This window comes from Eschscholzia californica, unplaced genomic scaffold (genome assembly GCF_041429995.1).
Source record: "Eschscholzia californica isolate CP2 unplaced genomic scaffold, dmEscCali1.0.p SCAF_4, whole genome shotgun sequence".
NCBI classification, from domain to species: domain Eukaryota; kingdom Viridiplantae; phylum Streptophyta; class Magnoliopsida; order Ranunculales; family Papaveraceae; genus Eschscholzia; species Eschscholzia californica.
Window position 1 is genome coordinate 19,403,763 of NW_028238461.1, and position 20,901 is coordinate 19,424,663.

General features: G+C 34.7%; 1 protein-coding gene across 1 annotated transcript; it reads left to right on the plus strand.

Annotated features, from left to right (window-relative positions):
* Window positions 1–4,194: 4,194 nt before the first annotated feature.
* LOC147543462 (AAR2 protein family) lies at window positions 4,195–17,165 on the plus strand. Its single transcript, XM_086634241.1, has 13 exons — window positions 4,195–4,565; window positions 5,094–5,176; window positions 5,315–5,372; window positions 5,936–5,995; window positions 12,169–12,298; window positions 13,367–13,590; window positions 13,711–13,803; window positions 13,879–13,950; window positions 15,140–15,172; window positions 15,679–15,819; window positions 15,934–15,990; window positions 16,682–16,774; window positions 16,896–17,165. Exons 1-13 carry the CDS (start codon window positions 4,470–4,472, stop codon window positions 16,953–16,955), a joined length of 1,200 nt encoding a protein of 399 aa, XP_086490367.1. The 5' UTR covers window positions 4,195–4,469; the 3' UTR covers window positions 16,956–17,165.
* The last annotated feature ends 3,736 nt before the right edge of the window (window positions 17,166–20,901 follow it).

The following is a 20,901-nucleotide window of genomic DNA, read 5'->3' on the forward strand; positions in this document are numbered from 1 at the left end:
ACATATGGAGAATTCTCATAAAAAAAAGGGTTAATTCCATTTTGGCCCCCGATTTGTGACCAACTGGTCGTTTTGGCCCCTAATTGTGTCCGACAGTTCGTTTTGGCCCCAAAAAATTCCTAAATGGCCCCAAATTTTTTCAACCTCCCAGTTCTACCCCCATGGCATTTCTGTAATTATTTTCTTTTTCTTTTTCTTTGTCCACCTCATCTAACAATTGACACATCACTCAGTCCACCTCACCCTTCTTCTCCGGCGAAAGGTTGCCGGCCGGAATAAAAATAATTACAGAAATGCCATGGGGGTAGAATTGGGAGGTTGAAAAATTTGGGGCCATTTAGGAATTTTTTGGGGCCAAAACGAACTGCCGGACACAATTAGGGGCCAAAACGGCCAGTTGGTCACAAATCGGGGGCCAAAACGGAATTAACCCAAAAAAAAAAACCACATACGGAGAATCTGAAACTGGAGAGTGGGGCAGAATCTGTCAGATGCCATTACTAACTTTTTTCCCTTTGTTTACATCACATAAATAGAGTTTAAGTGGGATATTATTAAGCTTTATGTAAAACTCACGTTATTAATGGTTATACAATGCCAACAACTAATACCTCACATAGAACTGCACATATTCCAAAATGCAGGGGCGACCCAGGCCCAAAGCAACCAAAACGGCTGCTTTGGGCCCCCACCTATTTCAGGACCTCTTCTATGAATTCTTAAAGGTTAGTGGAGTTGAAATAAATAAAACTATAGTGAAGACATTGAGCTCAGTGGTTTAGAACTTGGTTTATGAGGTCAAGGTCAATGGTTCGATCCCTCCTTCCCACAAAAGTTTGTAGTTTATCTTCATCATTTTTTGCTTATACACAGAGGGGCCCTATTCTTGCTTTGGCTTTGGGCCTCAAATACGCTTGGGCCGGCCCTGCCAAAATGTTTGAGGTTCCATGTTCGATTTTCAAAAGAAGTGGACAGGGTCGGCCCAATCATATTTAAGGCCCAAAGTTAAATCAAGAAATTGACCCTTTACTATAAGCATAAATTGGGTAAAAAAATTATTAATAATGTTTTTGGGAGGGGATGGAACCCTTGGCCACTACCTTATAATCCAACTTCTTATCTACCAAACTATTACATGATTTTTGTTAACGTCTAAATTACAAATTTATTTGTTGGAACCAAACCATCCCACAAAGTTCATAAAGGATGCCCTCATGTAGGTTGGGGCCTAAAGCGGCTACTTTGGCTGCTTTGGGCCTGGGATGCCGTTGGAGTCGAAATGTATGATTATTGAATTTGAGTTATTAAATGTATAAGTAAAATAAATTAGTTGAGTTTTAGGCTCTTTTTAGTTGGGATTTAGACCCATTTGATTGGTCTGGAAGGATTTCACCTAGGTAGTTATTGTGTTTATCATATCTTTGTGATTATGAATGTCACGTAATGGTTGTTGTAGTCTTTTTCCAAAAGATAAATGTTGTATAACTAATGAGTTTTGGGGTCAAAATATACAACTACTTAAATTTTAGAGGGGCATGAGTTTAACGTCTAAAATAAAATTTAAAAAGAGTTTTGAGATCAATCTTAAAAGTAAATACTGTTTTCGTCTTTTAATCGTTTTCCAATATAAACTCAAAAACAAAAAAGAATACTATCAAAATTTTATTTGCATTCATGCCCACAAATTTTTTTATTGGAGAAAAATTTACGCAGTGAGAAGATTACTCATTTGAGGTGTAACAATATTATTTTTTGTGGAAGAATTCCTACTTTGACAAGAATTTATCTTGTAGAGAAATTTTAATTTTTACTCGAGTAAAATATGTTTTGTAAGAAGTTTGGTCATTTTAAGTTTGTCGAAATTTAATATTTCTATAACTCGTTGTTGCCTGACAGCAAATATTATATTTGTTGGGGCAATTTTTTTCAAGAGCAAAATATGTTTTGTAAGCTTTTGGAAACGAAATACAATATATATTGAAGGTCAGTTTAGAGGATAAGTAAAAAAAGAAACCATAGAGATTTGAGTTTTTACGTAGGGGTGTGTTTTGGACTACATCTCCATTTATTTTATTTTTCTTAGACCATTTTTCTTTTTTACTTTAGCAATGGGCCAAATCCACTAATAAGGGTAAGATGTTGAAATTTTGGCCATTTTTTCAATTTTCAAATAGCTACTCTTCTTTTCCTTTGTCTTATTCAGAGTTTAACATAGAAGCAGGTGTGACATCTTTCTAATCAAATACTTTATTAATTATCTCTTATGAATTGTGACATCAATACACTAGTGAAAATCGTAAGTACAATTCTAAATTGTTATAGCATTTCTAAGCTTAATTTTTTTTGACAAACAATTCCAAAAGTCGTTACGTTCATAGTATGATATCGATCACATCACGAGGGCATACCATGTTAAAGTACAACATGAGGATTTGATCAACATGTGTAAACGGTCGTAATTGACACTTAAATCTTTAAACCCATTGAAGATTGTAAGGGGTCTTAAGGGAGCATTGCTAACGACACCTGGACAAAATGCTATAAGCGAGCGACTTTATTAGCACCAGTCAAAGTGCTATAATCGGATGGTCTAAATACTCTGTGCCCTTTCATTTCTTCCTTTCCATTTATTTTTAGTTCGATTCTTCGAAAATATTCGCCAAACTCTTAGATTTCTTTGCATTTTAATAGGGCAACCATCTGCAGTTCTTTCTTTGAGGAAAGAGACTTGAAGAAATTCATCTAATGACTTTTATTCGTTTTTGTTAAAGATCGGTTTTAAAAGTCCTACTATTTCTTTTTATAATTATTTTATCTTCAAATTTAGCGTCTGAATGTTTTTTAGGTAACTAAACCTATAAAAATGTTTAACATCATTTTGAGTTAACTTAGAGTGATTTTAGAGTATGAGACTTTCTGAATTGTTTCTGATGATGTTAGAAAGTGGTTTCCCATAAATCATCCTTCTACCTTCGAAGTATTGTTCCTCTGTGCCGTTGGTGAGCGGATGAGGGTATCTGCAAATACACTCAGATGTTCATTGTTGCAAGTTAAAAGTCAATAATCGAAAGGTAAAGCATCAGATCCCTTTTCAGGGCAAACTTGTATCGTTTATATAGGGTTGCATGGCGATGGTGAATCGCTAAAATTTCACCTAAATAGAGCAGAGCTCAAGATACCAAACATACTATTGCATACCTCCTGTTCCAGAGCTCAGGTTACACAGTTGAATCGGATCCACCCTTGTGATGGTCGTTAAGTTGTGACAGAGCTTAAGGTGTCTAAGAAACACGTGGTGACCTCCAATATCAGTGTTCGGGTGGTAAAGCTCTTTGGGGTCCACCGTTCCGTTAGTTGCGTCTCGCGAGTATTTAGAGATCCCGTACGTGTTTCTCAAGGCAGTGTATGTGACGATATTGACCTTGATACAAAGTTGTTTACTATGATGAATGCCCCTAATTAACTATGTATGTCACACCAAAAATAAATCGATATGATATCACACTTCAATTTGAATTAGCTAAAGGCCTTCTAATATCTGAAATAAAGCAAAGAACTACCTTTGCCATATAATTGACGATCTTTCCCTTTGAAAAATACATATGGTGAAGGCTTTGGTCTAAAATTATTCAATATGTCCTACAAATAAATGTGGTCACGATCTCAGTGTATGGTGAAAAGAAACACAAATTCGTTTACGTGTTCAGTAATTGCACATTGGTTTCTTTATAAATTTCTAACCCGCACAATCCATACATGTATTCGATAATTACCCACCCAAGTCCGCCCAATAAAGACATAAATTTCAGAGTCCGATCGACTTCACCTGAGGAAGGAGTAAACCCGCGGTCACCAGCCCCCACCTGATTCCCACCCCTAATCTAGACCATCATTAGAGCATCTCCAATGCAAAACAAAAAAACTCCAATTTTCCTATTTTCAAGTCTCACTTGAGTTTCTCTCTCCTAGATTGCACAATTTAGATCCTCATTTCAAAAGACACTTTCAATGCGACACTATAAAAACTTAAGAGTTACTTTTTTTTTTGTTGAGAGCCTTGAGAATTACTTAAGCGTCATTTCCTAGATGCGTAATTTTTTAATATAGAAAATATTGATGTAAACAAATAAAGTCTTCAAGAAAAATCTCAAATGTCGAACTTCTTTTTAAAACATCTTAGAATTCAATATTACCACATCATCTCAAGACACAAAATAGGTATTGCATTTGAGATTTTTTTTCGTGCCCTTAAAAGTTTTGAATCGAGTCTTGCGTGGGAGGTGCTCTTACTTCCACCAAAATTCTGAACCCCCCACCTTGGTGGGCTTAAAAGAGGCCTTGCAGAAAGAGCCGAGTTCTTTATACTTCAAATACTCGGAAGTCTCTAGTGAGTCGGTGACACTCTCGGTGGAGGTTCCCGCCATTAATAATCAAAAGACAATTAGCGTCCCAGTTCACAGAAACACAACATGGAACCAGAAAAAGCCCTAGAATTGGTAAAGCAAGGTGCTACTCTTCTCTTCCTCGATGTTCCTCAGTTCACCCTCTTGGGCATCGACACTCAGGTACTACTCCTTTGTTCTTCTAGTATAGACTAAAATTCTTTTTCTACTTAAGTTATAAGATCTTCCCTAATCGAGTAATCAGAATTAGGTTATTGTTGTTTCTGGTTGTTGTTATCATTCTGAAATTATGATTTCTCTTCCACTATTAGAGTATGTTTTGGTTTGGGTAGTCATGAGATTTGACAAGAATCGTTTTGACCCACAACACCAAATAGTTAACCTAAAAAATGGAACAAACTTTACCTTTCTGGTTCTTTGAGTATCCACCTACATTTTGTTTTCCAGATATAAGCCCCTATCAGCCAGGTATTAGTCGCTAGAAGAATCAAGATTCCTATCAGAAGTTCTCTTAAACCCTTGAACTGGGTCCATGAAAATATTTTGACCAACTGCCACAGATTTAATATTAGTTTCACTTGCTTCTTAGCTTAACACAAACTCCTCTATGTCAAATTTGTCCAATTGTTTCAAGCTTTTTGATTGTCAGAGGATAAGTTGAATACCCACTTCTGGTTGTGCTTCTTGCAGATGTACACTGTGGGACCTAATTTTAAGGGTATAAAGATGATTCCTCCTGGTACTCATTTTGTATATTATAGTTCCTCTAACAGGTTTGGGTTCTTACTCTTGGACTGAGTTGGTGTCTTGAATTGTGATTCTGTTTGGTTTCTGGTAGACCTTTACATACACTGTTTGGAGCTCAATTACGCAAAATTTCCAACCCCATTTTCTTGTATTGTTTTTGACAGGGATGGAAATGATTTTTCGCCAGTAGTTGGCTTCTTTATTACTACCAATCCTTCAGAGGTGTGTATGTTTTGTTTCTTTAAGCCGATACAAGATCTTTTGCTTACAATGATGCTTCATTGTCCATGTATCCTCAGTGGGTCAACTTACATAATCATTCTGAATTTGACTACCTATCGATGTGTACGAATATGTTGTTTTTGTTGAAACATGTGTATGAATATGTTGTTTCATCTATATTAGTACATCAGTATATTTAATTTATTTGTAGCTGTCTGTGTACAAGTTAAATTAGTGCTAAGATGTACAAGTGGACAGAGAACTTAGAAATGCATAATTAATTGGTATTAGTGATATGGTTCCCCCTCTTCAAATGAATTAGTCATTACCGATGGTTAAATAACTGAACAAAATCTCAAAGACTCAAATGTAGACAGCAACGTTGCATTGGTCATGATATTGAAGCTGATAAGATTGATGCTTTATGGTATTATATGTTGTCAAGTTCAGTGATGTAACAATGAATGACTCTTTAAAGATAATAGTGAGAACAAAATTCTCGTCAATAATGTGATTGCATGAGTTTGGCTGATCTATCATGAATCATCTCCTGACTGCAACAGGTAATTGTTCGTAAATGGGTTCAACAAGAGGAGCGGTTGATCAAACTATCAGAAGAAGAGGTACATAATCATTTTCTGTAAGATTTATGTAGATTGTTTTGTTAATAATGCATGAGCCTACTCCTTGGAAGCTGGTTGATGAATGATTTATGTCTAGTTGGTCATTTGGTGCGTAAAAATTCAACAGGAACTTGATGTGAACTTGAGGGGGAAATCAACAACATTGGTTTAGAAGGGTTGATATTGACAAGAATCTGAGAACACTCATTAAATCTCTCGAATAATAATTAAGCTAAAGAGTATGTGAAATACTCGTTTATTGAGCTCAAGATATGTGGACCAATATATCTGGGTGACACCTTCACCTATTATATTTCCTTGTTTGAATTAAATAAATCCTAAACAACGGAGTAAAATAGAACTCAATAAAATAAGAAAGCAAGATAACCATTCAATGTTCATATACTTCTGTCAAATTGCCGTGCCTCATTCATCGTAAATTCGCACGTCATATTGCGTGGTGCATTATTGCAATGGAAGGACAATGATGTGGAACATCTGATAATCAACAATTTAGTAGTTCTGTATGTAATTCAAAGTAGCGAGAAATAGATGTAAGTTATAAAATCAAAGCTGTAACTAAATATGCATTCAAGAAGTCTTAACCAGACGCCAAATGTTTTGCTAACAACAAGCCATCAAGACAGATGCGGAAAAGCAGTTGGTTACATAGTTATTTTTTAGTTATTATCTATTAGTGGTTACCTTGTAGTTATTTATCTTTATCTATTAGTGGTTTAGTGGTTGTCTTTTATGTATATATATATGTGTGCCTAGGACATGAATAAGAGATCATATTAGAAGTTTTCTTCTTTCAACTTCAAACTTTTTTATCTCTACACAATCTGTGTAAGTTTATATGGTATCAGAGCAAGGCTCTTTGATAAACAACTTTAATGGCTAAAACAGCTATGACTGGGGCAACCCATGCAACTTCTTCAGATGCAACATCTGAAGTTTCTCAAAAACTAGTTACGCCTAATCCCTCTTCTAACAATGACTCACATTCCCTTCAAATTACACAACACAAACTCTGTGGAAGTAATTTTCTTGAATGGTCTCAATCTGTGATGTTAGTAATTCGTGGAAAGGGTAAATTAGGATATCTTACAGGAAGTATAAAGGCTCCTGAAGAGAATGAGACAGGATATTCAACATGGGAAGCAGAAAACTCCATGGTAATGGCATGGTTGATCAACTCCATGGATCAACAAATAGGTCGTACCTACCTCTTTTACAAGACAGCAAAGGAGATCTGGGATATGGTTCATGAGATGTACTCTGATCTTGAAAATACATCTCAATGTTTTGAAATCAGATCCGCCTTAAAAAGTACAAAACAAGGTAATTCTTCCGTAACTGATTACTTCAATGTTATGACAAAATTATGGCAAGAGATGGATCTGTTTTACAACATAGAGTGGAAATGTGTTGAAGACAGTTTGAAATATAAATTGATGCTTGAAAAAGATAGAGTTTTCGACTTTCTTCATGGTTTAAACAAAGAATTGGATGAAGTTCGTGGTCGCATTCTTGGTACAAAGCCTTTTCCAAGCATTAGAGAGGCATTTGCTGAGGTTAGAAGAGAAGAAAGTCGAAAAAAAATTATGTTAGGAAGTTCTGCTGCAACTTCAGAGGATCTGTGTCAAAGTTCAGCCTTGGTGACCAAGACTAATGGTGAACGTGGTAACCTGAAGAATGGTAAGCCTTGGTGTGATCATTGTCAACGCCCTTATCACACAAAGGACACATGCTGGAAATTGCATGGGAAACCTGCAAATTGGAAACCACGTAAACAAGAACATGGAAAGGGCTTCCAAGTTGTTTCTGAAGATGAATCGGGAGCCTCATGCTTTACAAAGGAGCAACTTCAACAACTTCAACAACTCATCAATGACACAAATAAACCAATTATGGATGCTGCTCCTAATTGTTCCACTGCCCAAAAAGGTGATTACATCTTTGCTTTAAGCGCTACATCTGAATCAAATGGTCAATGGATCGTTGATTCAGGTGCATCAGATCATATGACAGGATGTCATAAGTGGTTTTCTACATATAAACCTTGTCCAGGAAATTACAAAATCAGAATTGCAGATGGATCTCTTTCAACTGTTGCTGGAAAAGGAACAGTGGAACTCGCAAATATTACCTTGAGTTCAGTTCTTCATGTTCCAAACTTAACTTGCAATTTAGTATCGGTTAGCAAGTTAACAATGAATTTAAACTGTGTGGCTAAGTTCTTTCCACTTTCATGTGAGTTTCAGGATTTACTTTCGGGGAAGATGATTGGCAATGCTAAGGCACGTGAGGGGTTATACTTCATTGATGATTCCACAATGAAGACACAAGCTCTGACATCAAATTGTGAATCAACTCCTGTTTCAAGTGATATAATGTTATGGCACAATAGATTAGGTCATCCAAGCTTTCCATATTTAAAGAATTTGTTTCCTTCAAAGTTTCGTAATAAAGATGTCAGTTTATTATCTTGTGAAAATTGTATTCTTGCAAAACAAACTCGTGTAACATATCCAAGCCAACCTTACAAGGCATCCACTCCTTTTGCTTTAGTACACAGTGACATTTGGGGTCCTTCAAGGACTAACAATGTTACTGGATCTAGGTGGTTCATCACTTTCATTGATGATCATTCTCGGATATGTTGGGTCTACCTTTTAAAGGATAAATCAGATGCAACTTCTATCTTTCAGCAATTTCATCATATGGTTCAAAATCAATTCCAAACAAATATCAAAATATTCCGAACAGATAATGGCCGAGAATACTTCAATTCAATTCTTGGTGATTACCTTAAGGAAAATGGGATTTTTCATCAAAGTTCTTGTGTTTATACTCCTCAACAGAACGGTATTTCAGAGAGAAAAACCGTCATCTTTTAGAAGTTGCGCGTGCATTACTTTTTACTACTCATGTCCCATCTACATTTTGGGGTGAGGCTGTTCTAACTGCAGCTTATCTTATCAATCGACTCTCATCTAGAGTTCTAAATTTTCAAACCCCTTTGAGTGTATTTTTAAAGTCCTATCCTGAATCTCGAATGATTACATCGTTACCATTAAAAACATTTGGTTGCACATCCTTTGTGCATAATAGTGCCCACAATCGTGGGAAACTTGATCCTAGGGCCACTAAGTGCATCTTCATTGGTTATTCTCCAAATCAGAAGGGGTATAAATGCTACTGCCCAAAAACCAAAAAAACATTTGTATCTCGAGATGTTTCCTTCCTTGAAGATCAATCTTACTATCCCCATTCTTATCTTCAGGGGGAGAGAGTGGATAAAGATCAGAATTGGGATCATCTTCTTTCCTTCGATCATCTTCTTTCCTTCGAGCCTTCTTTACTTCGTACTCCTACTGAAATACATGAACCGTCTAATGTGCCACCAACAAAATTGAATTCAGAGACAGGGGGAGATTCACAAGCGCCAGAGCTTCGTGTTTATTCACGAAGGAAAAAGACTCAAGAAGTACAGTCACTCGAGAGCCAAGAGCATTGTCACGACTCTAACTTGCAAGTGATCACAAAAACCAACAGTGAAAACCCACAAGAGGATCTTGACATCCCAATAGCTCTTAGAAAAGGTGTGAGAAAATGCTCAACACAACATCCAATAGCCAACTATTTATCCTACAACAATTTATCTTCTGCATTTCGAGCTTCTATAGAGAAAGTTGAGATGAGTTCCATCCCGAAAAAAATTCAAGATGCACTCCAAGAACCAGAATGGAAGGCAGCAGTTTTTGAAGAATTGAATGCTTTAAAAAAGAATGAAACTTGGGATGTAGTAGACTTACCAGACGGCAAGAAGACTGTAGGTTGTAAATGGGTGTTCACCATCAAATATAGACCAAACGGTGAGATTGAAAGGCACAAAGCCAGGTTGGTGGCGAAAGGATTTACGCAGACATATGGAGTAGATTACATTGAAACGTTTGCTCCTGTTGCAAAACTAAATACCATAAGGGTGTTAATATCATTAGCAGTTAACCTAAATTGGGGACTTCACCAAATGGACGTGAAAAATGCATTCTTAAATGGTGATTTAGATGAAGAAGTGTATATGGATACACCACCTGGATTTGAAGAAGGTAACACCAAAGTTTGTAGGTTAAAAAAGTCCTTATATGGCCTGAAGCAGTCTCCCAGGACTTGGTTTGACCGATTCTCAAAAACTATAAAGAGGCAAGGTTATGAACAAGGAGGAACAGACCACACGTTGTTCTTCAAACACGCACAAGATGGGCGCAAAACAATCTTGATTGTGTATGTGGATGACATTATTATAACTGGGGACGATGTTGAAGAAATAAAACAACTGAAAGAAGTCTTGAATCAGGAATTTGAAATTAAGGATCTCGGCCAGTTGAGATATTTTCTAGGCATGGAAGTAGCAAGAAGTAAGGAGGGAATTCTTATCTCCCAACGTAAATATACATTAGATCTATTGAAAGAAACTGGGATGTTAGGATGTCGCCCAGTTGAAACGCCAGTGGATCCTCATGTCAAATTTTGTCAAGATAAGGAGCAAATTCCAGTCGATAAGGGTAGATACCAACAATTGGTTGGAAAACTAATATATTTATCCCATACACGACCTGACATAGCATTTGCAGTCAGTCGAGTAAGTCAATATATGCACTCTCCATGCGAAGAACATTTACAAGCAGCATATCGGATTCTACGATATCTGAAATCCTCTCCAGGTAAAGGTTTATTCTTCGGAAAATCTAATAACAGAGATGTAGAAGCCTTCACAGATGCAGATTGGGCAGGTTCTGTGGAAGATAGGAGATCAACAACTGGATATTGCACATATGTGTGGGGAAACTTAGTTACTTGGAGGAGTAAAAAACAATCTGTTGTATCACGCAGTAGTGCAGAGGCCGAATTCAGGGCTATAGCTCATGGTATTTGCGAATTGATGTGGATAAATAGGTTGTTAGAAGAACTTAAAGTTTCAAAACAAGGCCCCATGAAGTTATTTTGCGACAACAAGGCAGCGATTAATATTTCTCATAATCCAGTTCATCATGACCGAACCAAGCATGTGGAAGTAGATAGACACTTTATCAAGGAGAAGATCGAAGAGAAGATTATTTGCATGACATATATTCCTACTAAGCAACAAGTTGCTGATATCTTCACCAAGGGGCCTCCTGGACCACTGTTCGATTCCTTCTTAGGCAAGCTGGGAATGAAGAACATCTACAACCCAGCTTGAGGGGGAGTGTGGAAAAGCAGTTGGTTACATAGTTATTTTTTAGTTATTATCTATTAGTGGTTACCTTGTAGTTATTTATCTTTATCTATTAGTGGTTTAGTGGTTGTCTTTTATGTATATATATATGTGTGCCTAGGACATGAATAAGAGATCATATTAGAAGTTTTCTTCTTTCAACTTCAAACTTTTTTATCTCTACACAATCTGTGTAAGTTTATAACAGAGAACCACTCTAAAGAAAGCAATGAACAGAAAATAGAGAAAAAGGTAAAAAAAGAAAAGAATAAGAGGTTAACTTATAAGAAGGACTGAAGGGTTAGAGAAAACAGCAAGGAGAAGTAACATAGGTAAAAACTATAAAAAAGATAGCAGATGTGAAGTAGATAATGAATAATGAAGGAGCAACAAGAAAATGAAGTGACGCCTAAAAGAGGATCACTAGGGTTTTATACAACTTGTCTCCCTCTCTCTATCTTAAATCCTATTATAAAAAGACGATTGCTTGCTTTGTTTTCGAGCCACCATTACTTGGTGTCAGAGCTACTAGCTTTGACCAAAACATATCTTGCTGCCCGAGATCCTCCCACGATGATGTGGACATCCCCCACTTTGAAGTTTGAAGATTTACCCCACTGTCCGTAATGTACATAAAACTTGAATCCTCCCCAGTTGGAAGAACTTAAATCCTTCGACTTTCTAAAATAAGTCTTGTTGACAATGTATCAACTCCTGATAACTTCATTCAGGCAATGTTTCGTCTTTCAATCAAACTTGATACCTGGGAAGTATTTGTTGTGTCTTGGTAGTCCTCATATTCACAGTATATTCAATGTGAACATTGTTAGACACAAAAATATAAGTTCTTCAGTGTATATATTTCGGTTGTTTTCTTTGGCAAACTGTTAACAGCCATTGCGCTTCATAGGAAGAGAGATTTGGAATTGCAGTGAAAAACCTGGAGTTCGATAAGCATCTTGGCCCATATGCCCTGGACCACTTTGGGGAGTGGAAGCGTATTTCAAACTATATAACAAGGAGTATCATTGAACGGATAGGTATGTACTTTTCAGTCATTCATGTTTTTAATTATGTGATGCTAAATAAAGTTGTTTTGTTACTTTTATTATAATTTTATTCTTCTCATAGCACTTAGGATTATTTGCCTGCATTGTTTTATAGTTGAAATGTCGTATTGCTGATTAAAACATTGGAAACCTACTGAAAGATAAAGTCAATTTGAGTATATGATGAGATTGAAGTATCTCTTTTTTACTTTTGGGTCATTTTATTGGTACAACAAAATTAAAAACAGATTCAATTTGTATGATCTTGGTAACCACATCAAAATTAAAAACAGATTCAGTTTTATACTTACAAAAACAATAATTCAAATTCAAGTTACTAGAAAATCGTGTCCAGAGGAACATTATTTCTTTGAATAATTGTTGTAAATTTTTTTTTCCCAATAGTTTTTTGTTTTATGTTGTAATCTTTCTAACTTAAAAGTATAATGCACAACTGCACAGTTACTCATGTTGTTAACTATATCAAATCATTAGACTCCAGATAAGTGGCTATCCCCTTCGAGTCTGTCTCTAAACGAGCAGACAAATAAAAGACAGTAAATATGCTTACCTTCTGTGAGGTGGGGGCCAGGTAATAAGTTCGTACAAGAGGTTTCATCATTTATGAATGTGAAGGATGGATAAGTTTACTTTAACTGGTTTAGAAACTAATAGGCACCTAGATAGGCTGGAAAATAGCGATGTTGTGATTCTTGTGGACTCGTAAATCGTATTAAGAATCATTCGGGTTTTAATAAACTGTATGTTAGTTCTTAGATTGAAATGATATACCGAAGATTAATTCTATTTAATCACATATGCACACATTATATAGTTCATGTTCCATTTAGATAGTACTTCAACATATTTGTAACTTTGTTATCTTTATATTTGTTATGCCATCAAAGCAATGTTGTGAATAGGGCTGATTGCTTTTATATAACTTTTTGTTTTGGTTTATATGTATCTTCTTCACTCCCAAAAAACAATTAAAGGACATAAGATGCCTTTGCCTTAATTGAAACTGCATTTAGTTATGTCTTCAATCTCTATGCACAGAACCTATTGGAGGAGAAATTACAGTTTCATGCGAGTCCGTAATGGTTGATGTTGTTCCTAAAACCACTATGGAGAAGGCTTTAGCAGAACAGTTGCAAAATACTAGGTTCTCTAAGGCTTCTGAAAAATCAAATAAACGAGCATGTTTTTATACTTCTATTCCACATTTGGTCAAAACTAAAGGCATCTCTGGGCTAGATCTTACTTCGTTGAACCTTGACAAAGTAAGCTTTTGATACATGTGTTTCTATTCTATCATCACATTTCATTCTCAAACTTGATGTCTAAAACTTAATATCTTGTGCCTGACAATAGGAAGTATTTGTTGCATGTTTGTACGTCAGACACAATTACTGGAAACAATATTACAAAAAGATTATGGAGGCGAAGAAGAGTTACTTCTGGGAGAACTACAATTTTCATTTATCGCATTTCTGGTAATATTAGACCTTTACAAACTTATGTTTATGTTGATTAGTATTCAAGATGCTAATCTATCTCAAATTTTGCAGATGGGACAATCACTACAATCATTTCTTCAGTGGAAAGATTTAGTTACCTTGTTATTCGGCTGTACTGAAGCAGTAAGTTGTTTCACCCAAATGTTTCATCCTTCTTGCTGGAAATAGCTGCAACAATAATAATTCCAACCCATATTTTCTTTGAGTTTTCTCGTACATGGACATTGGTGAAGGCTGATCAGAATTTGACAATGTACAACCTATAGGATATACAACCTAAAAAAGTTCCATGAGCACATGACCATGCTGATCAATTTGCTGTCTAAGATATAGTGTTCTTTACTTTTACGTCAGTTTTGAAACAACTTGTTTCATAAAAAAATGATGTTAACTTAGAGTAATATTTTATGGTCGCAATGCTAAAACTAGATAACTAAATACCTTGCACAAGTCTACCAACTCGAGACGTACATACTTGATTCCACAGTTTCCCACGAGGGGATTGCAAGTATTTTCTTAATTGCTTTAGTATCCCTCTCTAACAAGGCACATAAGAGTACCCAAAGAAGTATCCTTGTTACGTAGATTTCTCCTTACTATGCTAGTAGTTGGTCAACAAATGACTTCATATTCTCAAAATCACTCCTTGTTTCTCCTGTTCTTGACAACACTTTATAAAATCTTATTAGCAGGGACCTTATATTTCCTTTTGCAAAACAAATAACAACCCTAGTTACCATTCAAATAAAAATAACACGTTTCATTTTTTCCTTGTCATAAGCACACTGTAATCAGGGACCTAAACATTACACTTTTGTGCACTATATATGTATGGCCGTGGGAATTTTCATTCATAGTATTTCTAAAATTGGTATAATATTTCACAATATAAAACTGTGGTTATTCCACAATTCAAACTACAACAGAATATGTTTTTCCAGCTGAATCGGAAATCTACAACTTATGCTTATGGGGTCTGTATATACAAATAATTAATTTTATATCTGGGTCTTTCATAGTAGTATAGGTCAGAATCAGATGTCTTTCTCTTCGTTTCTTGTATGTTGTACATATAATACGTGAAATCCAGACCAAACGACAAAATTAGATCTAAAGAAATGTACTATTCACGAGTATAACTGTATAAGTCTCTTATACATAATTTTCTTAATTATCTGTCTTATACTCGAGTTCTATTGTATCTAGGGAGGTTCTTGTGAGTTGTAACTTGCATGCATTCCAATTTGAGTGGCTATTCTCATCAGATCAGTTTTAGTCGCCTTCATGATGACATTGAATATTTTCTTTGCAGCCTTTCTGTACAAGGAGTCAGCTTTTCACGAAGGTAATTATTTAACACTTACCAGGAGCCCTCATTATGCCGAAAAAAAACTTATAGTTGTGCATTTGGATGTATTTGGCCAAACAATTTGCAAATCAGTCTTTTTCTCTTTCCTCTCAGAGAAAAGCACATTAAAGGGAGACCAAAAAGGGGACAAGACAAACCTGTTTTGTGTATTTTGCACTGATAATGATATCATCTTTTCCTGGTTTGACCAAGCTGTAAGGCCTTCATGAACCACCCTTATACTCTATTCTTTGGATCTATCACTACCCATCCAAGAACCATTCTGCCATAACTCTTCCATCATCACAATTGATGGAATATAACTGCTAATACCCTTTTTCTGCTGAGTACAAAATTTTAGTGGAAGTTTTTATCTTTTCAAAAACCACCTGTAATACATGTATGAAACTGCATATTTGACGTCTTCCAGCTTGTTGTACATAATCACCATACATCTTATCATTTTATCTGTAAATGTGTAATATTAATGGTTGGTTGTGCAGTTTATTCAAGTTATTTACTACCAGCTACAGTTCGGGCTTCAACAAGATCATAAAAATACAACTGGTGTTCAAAAAGGAGCATCATTATTCTTAGATGACTCATGGTTATCCAAAGAGAGTTTTTTGTATCGTCTGTGCAAGGTGAAATGGGGGTTTTTCCACCACTAGTTTGTAAAGAAATCCAACAAATTTTGAAGTTTGTAGCGTCTTTATTAGATTTATTTTATGTTCTAAGTTGACTCGTTATGGTTCCAGGACTTTTTCTCTTTGGTGCACGAAGCCTCGGTTATTGATGGAGATCTTCTTTCATGGGTTTGTTATATTATATCATCACTTAGATTTGCTTTCTTATGTCTTCTTCGTATTTCATTATCATCGACAAGTTGTTCTCATAAAGATTTTGCATTTGAGTTGGAATTGGACTCATTCATTTAGTTTTGCGCAGCTTCTAACAAATATTTGCAATCGCATAAAGTTGGTATTATGGTATATAAGTGGAGAGGATAAATACATGGTATATAAGTGGAGAGGATAAATACATCCTTGAGATGGAACTTGTAGAGAAAATTTAGTGCTAGCTCCATGGATTACTTTTGTTACATTCAAGATGGTGCCATTTCTCATGAAGTTATCAGTCAATCAAGTCTGAATGCATGAATTAGATGTAACAGTAAACGACCAACCACAGCTCTCTCTTATTGATGTAATCAGTGTCTTATTTTCTCAATTAAATGATTAAAAGCTATAGCCTATGAATTTTATCCACCATATTAGTCTATAACAATTGGGATGGTCAAAAATTGACACTGAATGTTATAGAGGTGGAATATGTTCGTCCTTAAAAATTCTTTATTTCATGAGGTTGTAAACTTGTAACATTTCGAATACCCTTCTTAACCAACTTAAATGAATAGTAATTTCATGACATTATATGCAAGAAAGGATTTGAAAATGATACTTATTTGCCTGTTCGTTTAAAAATCGAAATACTTCTTTTATGTAGACAAGGAAACTTGAAGAGCTGTTTCAAACCACATTAGGGTGGGACGTTCAGCAAAACAAGGATGTGCATGCCTTGTATGACGAAGATGATGAGGTCTGTTTTTTTTTTGAATAAAAATTGTCTTGACCTTCTTTTACTGTGAAGTTTTACATAACCTATCAAGTTTTTGAGCTTTTATTGGGAGGAACCGTAATTTCGCGTTTAACTTTTGCAGTTTGCCCCTGTCGTTGAGATGTTGGATGATACTAGTGTAAGTGAAGCTACAACGTCTTAAAAATCTCTGGGATCTGTAATAGATAATTCCGATATAATAAGCTTTCATGACTTTCTTGTACTACTGAGCTCCTTATCTGTTGAATGTGCTGAAAATTAGGATATTTTGATCGTTAGATTAGCTGTAGCAAAGTTGTTCTAATTTGTGCTTAAGTTTGAAATGTCTGTAAATGGTAGCACAGTTGTTTTAATATGTACTTATGTTCGTTAAGGTTGTTTGCTGCCAGTGAGATAGTTATGCATTTGCACTCCCAATCGAAGAAGGTCCCAAAAGAGAAAATGAAACGTACAATTGTACAAGATGCTACCAGTTAATTTTGGATGAAAATAGAGTTTGTTAAAATACGGGAGAGCCAAAAACGTATCACAATTTGGGACCTTTACTAGTACAAGTCCGTAAAGGTTGAGGAAGAAGAATAAACCATATAGAATGGTGCAAGGCATGATAACTGCATCGCCGCCCACTGAGCTCACTGCATCGACCTTTTTTGGTTGCTCACACTTAACATTATTCGACTACTTTGATTCTGCCGCTCCAGATTTAAAAGAGCCAGAAGTGAAACGCGAACAGATGGAAGTAAGGTATTAGCAGTATTCTGAAGTACTCTGAAGTACACCGATATAGCTAAGACTGGCTGAATTCTAGTTCTATTGAGAGAAAATGGTTCCTCAAATCAATTTCAGGGTTTTTTTTTAGAGTCCATGGGTATATAGATCAAAATCATTTTCATAATAGTTATATAGACCAATCTTCCCAAAATATGGACATTTAGTCCTTTTACAATAAGGGCATAAATAACTCATACTTTATTGATAAATACCCTCCATGTCCCTCGTCTAAAAAATCCGGAGTTGTTAAATTTCGGAATGAATCCGGAAAGTTTCCCAAACCAGGGGGCGTGATTTGAGGGAGATATTTAGGTTACAAACTGAAAAGATTTAATAGGAAGTAACGGATCAAGGATATTTTCCAAAACAGATTTTTCAAAACAGATTTGGAAAACGGATATTTTCCAAAACAGATTTTCTCTCTCATCCTTTCAGATTTGGAAACCAAATCTATATATCACTTGCTCTCACTTAATTTTCAGATTTGGAAAGAGTATATTTTCTGAGATCAATTAGCGTGATTTGGGGGTTAATATTCAAAACATATATATCGACTTTCTCTCACTTAACTTTCATTTTTTACTCATACATAAACACACATCGAATACAAATTATGAAACAAGTTCGTAAATTATGTGTTATTTATGACGAGGAAACCATCATTTGTCATGTATACAACGTAATTTATCATATGCGTGTGTGTCATCCATTATGTACCATTGAATACTTAGATTATTTTCTGACATAAATTACTTGTTTTTTATGTCATGTTAGGAAATGTACCATTGAATCCATTATGTACCATTGAATCCATTATGTACCATTGAATACTTAGATTATCCATTATGCACCATAAATTATAGTAACTTGTTAGGAAATGTAAATCTGAAATCATGTTTTTTGTTATAAAGTATGTGATTTATCATAAATTATGTATACTGTATAGAAAATAACACAACCTTTGTACGACTGAAAGAAAATTTTATTGAACAGTAATCTGTGATTTATTGTAAATGAAAAGAACATAGTAGACTAGGTAACTTAAAAACAAACTCCGTCAGAATGTTGCCCGAGCTCTCGATCCTTACTGTCTTTGGTCTTCCAGGTTTACGGCGAATCAAACATGGTAGTGTTTTTTACTCTTCATTAAATGTACATGGTTCATCGAAGTTAGGGGCAGGGTTTATATGTTCCTTGTAAGTCTTCACGTAAGACTCCGTTGTCCAAACAGGATCATAGAAACAATCTTCTTCATCGTAATTTATACTTCTATAGTTTATGTGATGATTCTGTAAGAAATTCCATCAGTGCTGGTTTACTACAAGAAAAAAAAAACATATGTATTAGTTAAAAAAAATTATAATCAAATTTACATACATTAATAATGAAACATTTAATAAAAAACAAATGAGATGGATCATAAATAACAGGTACAGATCAATAAATTATGTATAATGTATGAAAAAGTACAATTGTTTATTAGGTTAAGAGAAGTTTTATATGCTTGTCATGGCCACTGTTCTGGTAAAAAAAGGACGTGTAATGTTGGATAAATTTTTCATACTTTACGAACCTTTGATCATTAATACTATCATCTTACGTGAAATATATGCAGATTGTATCAGAAAGTATGGTAATTTATCGTAATGTAACTGTTATTTTTATTCTGTTACAAGAATCAGAAAGGATAAACATCAAGATATTATTAGCAAATTTTATCAGAAAACATGAAAAGTTATCGTAAAGTACCTGTACTTTATATTCTGTTATAGGAATAAGTGTGGATAATCACAAAGATCAAGAACTGTACGGACAGATGATTCTGATCTGCAAAAAAACAAAAAAAAGAAGAGGATTTAACGTAGATCTGAAGAAATATACAATGAACATTGGAAGGAGAAATAACATACTAACATTGAACAAATCATTAAATAAGAAATAAACATCAAAGATCTTAAAGAGTTATGAAAGTTTTAGAGAGAGAAAATATAAATCTTCCATTCGAAGGTAGTTAAGATTACAGCAAAACAGATTCAAAGTTATTGAAATGGAAAACAATAAAAGAAAGACCTAAATCAAGATTTGATGTTTTCAACGATTCTATATGAATCTTTAACCTATAAAGCAATAAAGATAAGATTTTAAACCTGAATAACAATGGCTAGAATAAAGAGACAAATAGTATAAAACCTAAATAACAATGGAGGTTTTGATGAAAGCTCTTGATTAAATATTAAACAATGGAATTTTTAACAGCTGGTGGTGAGTTTAATTTATGTTTAATAAAGATTTCGTTTTTAGAGAGAGAGATGGATAGTTACCGGATTTCAGTTACGGAATATTATCAACATAGTAGTTAGTTACAATTCAAACGTGATTGGAGAGAGAAAGTTGAGATAAAAATGGAAAAAATATCTTTAACAGTTTAGAATGTAAATCACGTTTTGATATTAAAGAAGGTTAATATAGGTATTATATCTTTAATATGTATTATATGGATTTGTGTTTTCTCTCTAGATGAGACCAAAAGGACTAGATATCCATTTAAATTATTATTTAGGTTTTGAAATCCTTTTTAGGATTATAGAGGACTATATCTCCTATTAGGACCCTATTTTTGGTCTATAAACTCAAAAATTATTTTTTTTAAGGTATTTTTTTTAAGACATATTTTTAAGGTATTTGGTCCCACAATATTGTGGACCTTGATAGATGTTTTTTTTAAATGTTCAGCGTGCCTCGAACCCTAGATCTCTAAGGTGGAAGACTATACCTCTTACCACTCCAACCTAGGGTTGTTGGCGACCTTGATAGATGTTAATAGACGCCATTAAAGAGGATTTCTAGATTGATAATCACTTCTTCTCATCATCTTCATTTATTAGAAATTTTTTATATCTAAATACTAATACCTTTGGTTCACATCTAACATGAGTTTCTTCTCATCATCTTTATTCATCTAAATACAACGAGTCTTTTTTTGTGGTTTCCTTCATCTAAAAGTAGTCCGGTTTTGATTTAAATCGATTTTACATCTTCGTCTCATGATCGAGATGATCATGTTCGTTTTTGAGATTTTCTTGTTATAGTTTTTCTTGTTGAAAATGTATTATTATAGTTCATATATTATTTCAATTTCTATTCTTTACCATGCTAATATGTTGTACTGTATTTGAAATTCAGTTGTTTCAAATGATAGTACTTCACCACTTAATAATTAATATATTTGATTGGACTAGAAAAAAAAAAAACTCATGAAGGTTCGTCATCAGAAGAAAGCAAATTGAAAAGGTTTGACATCAACGGTGAACAAATTGAGGAAAATGAGAGGTTGAAGA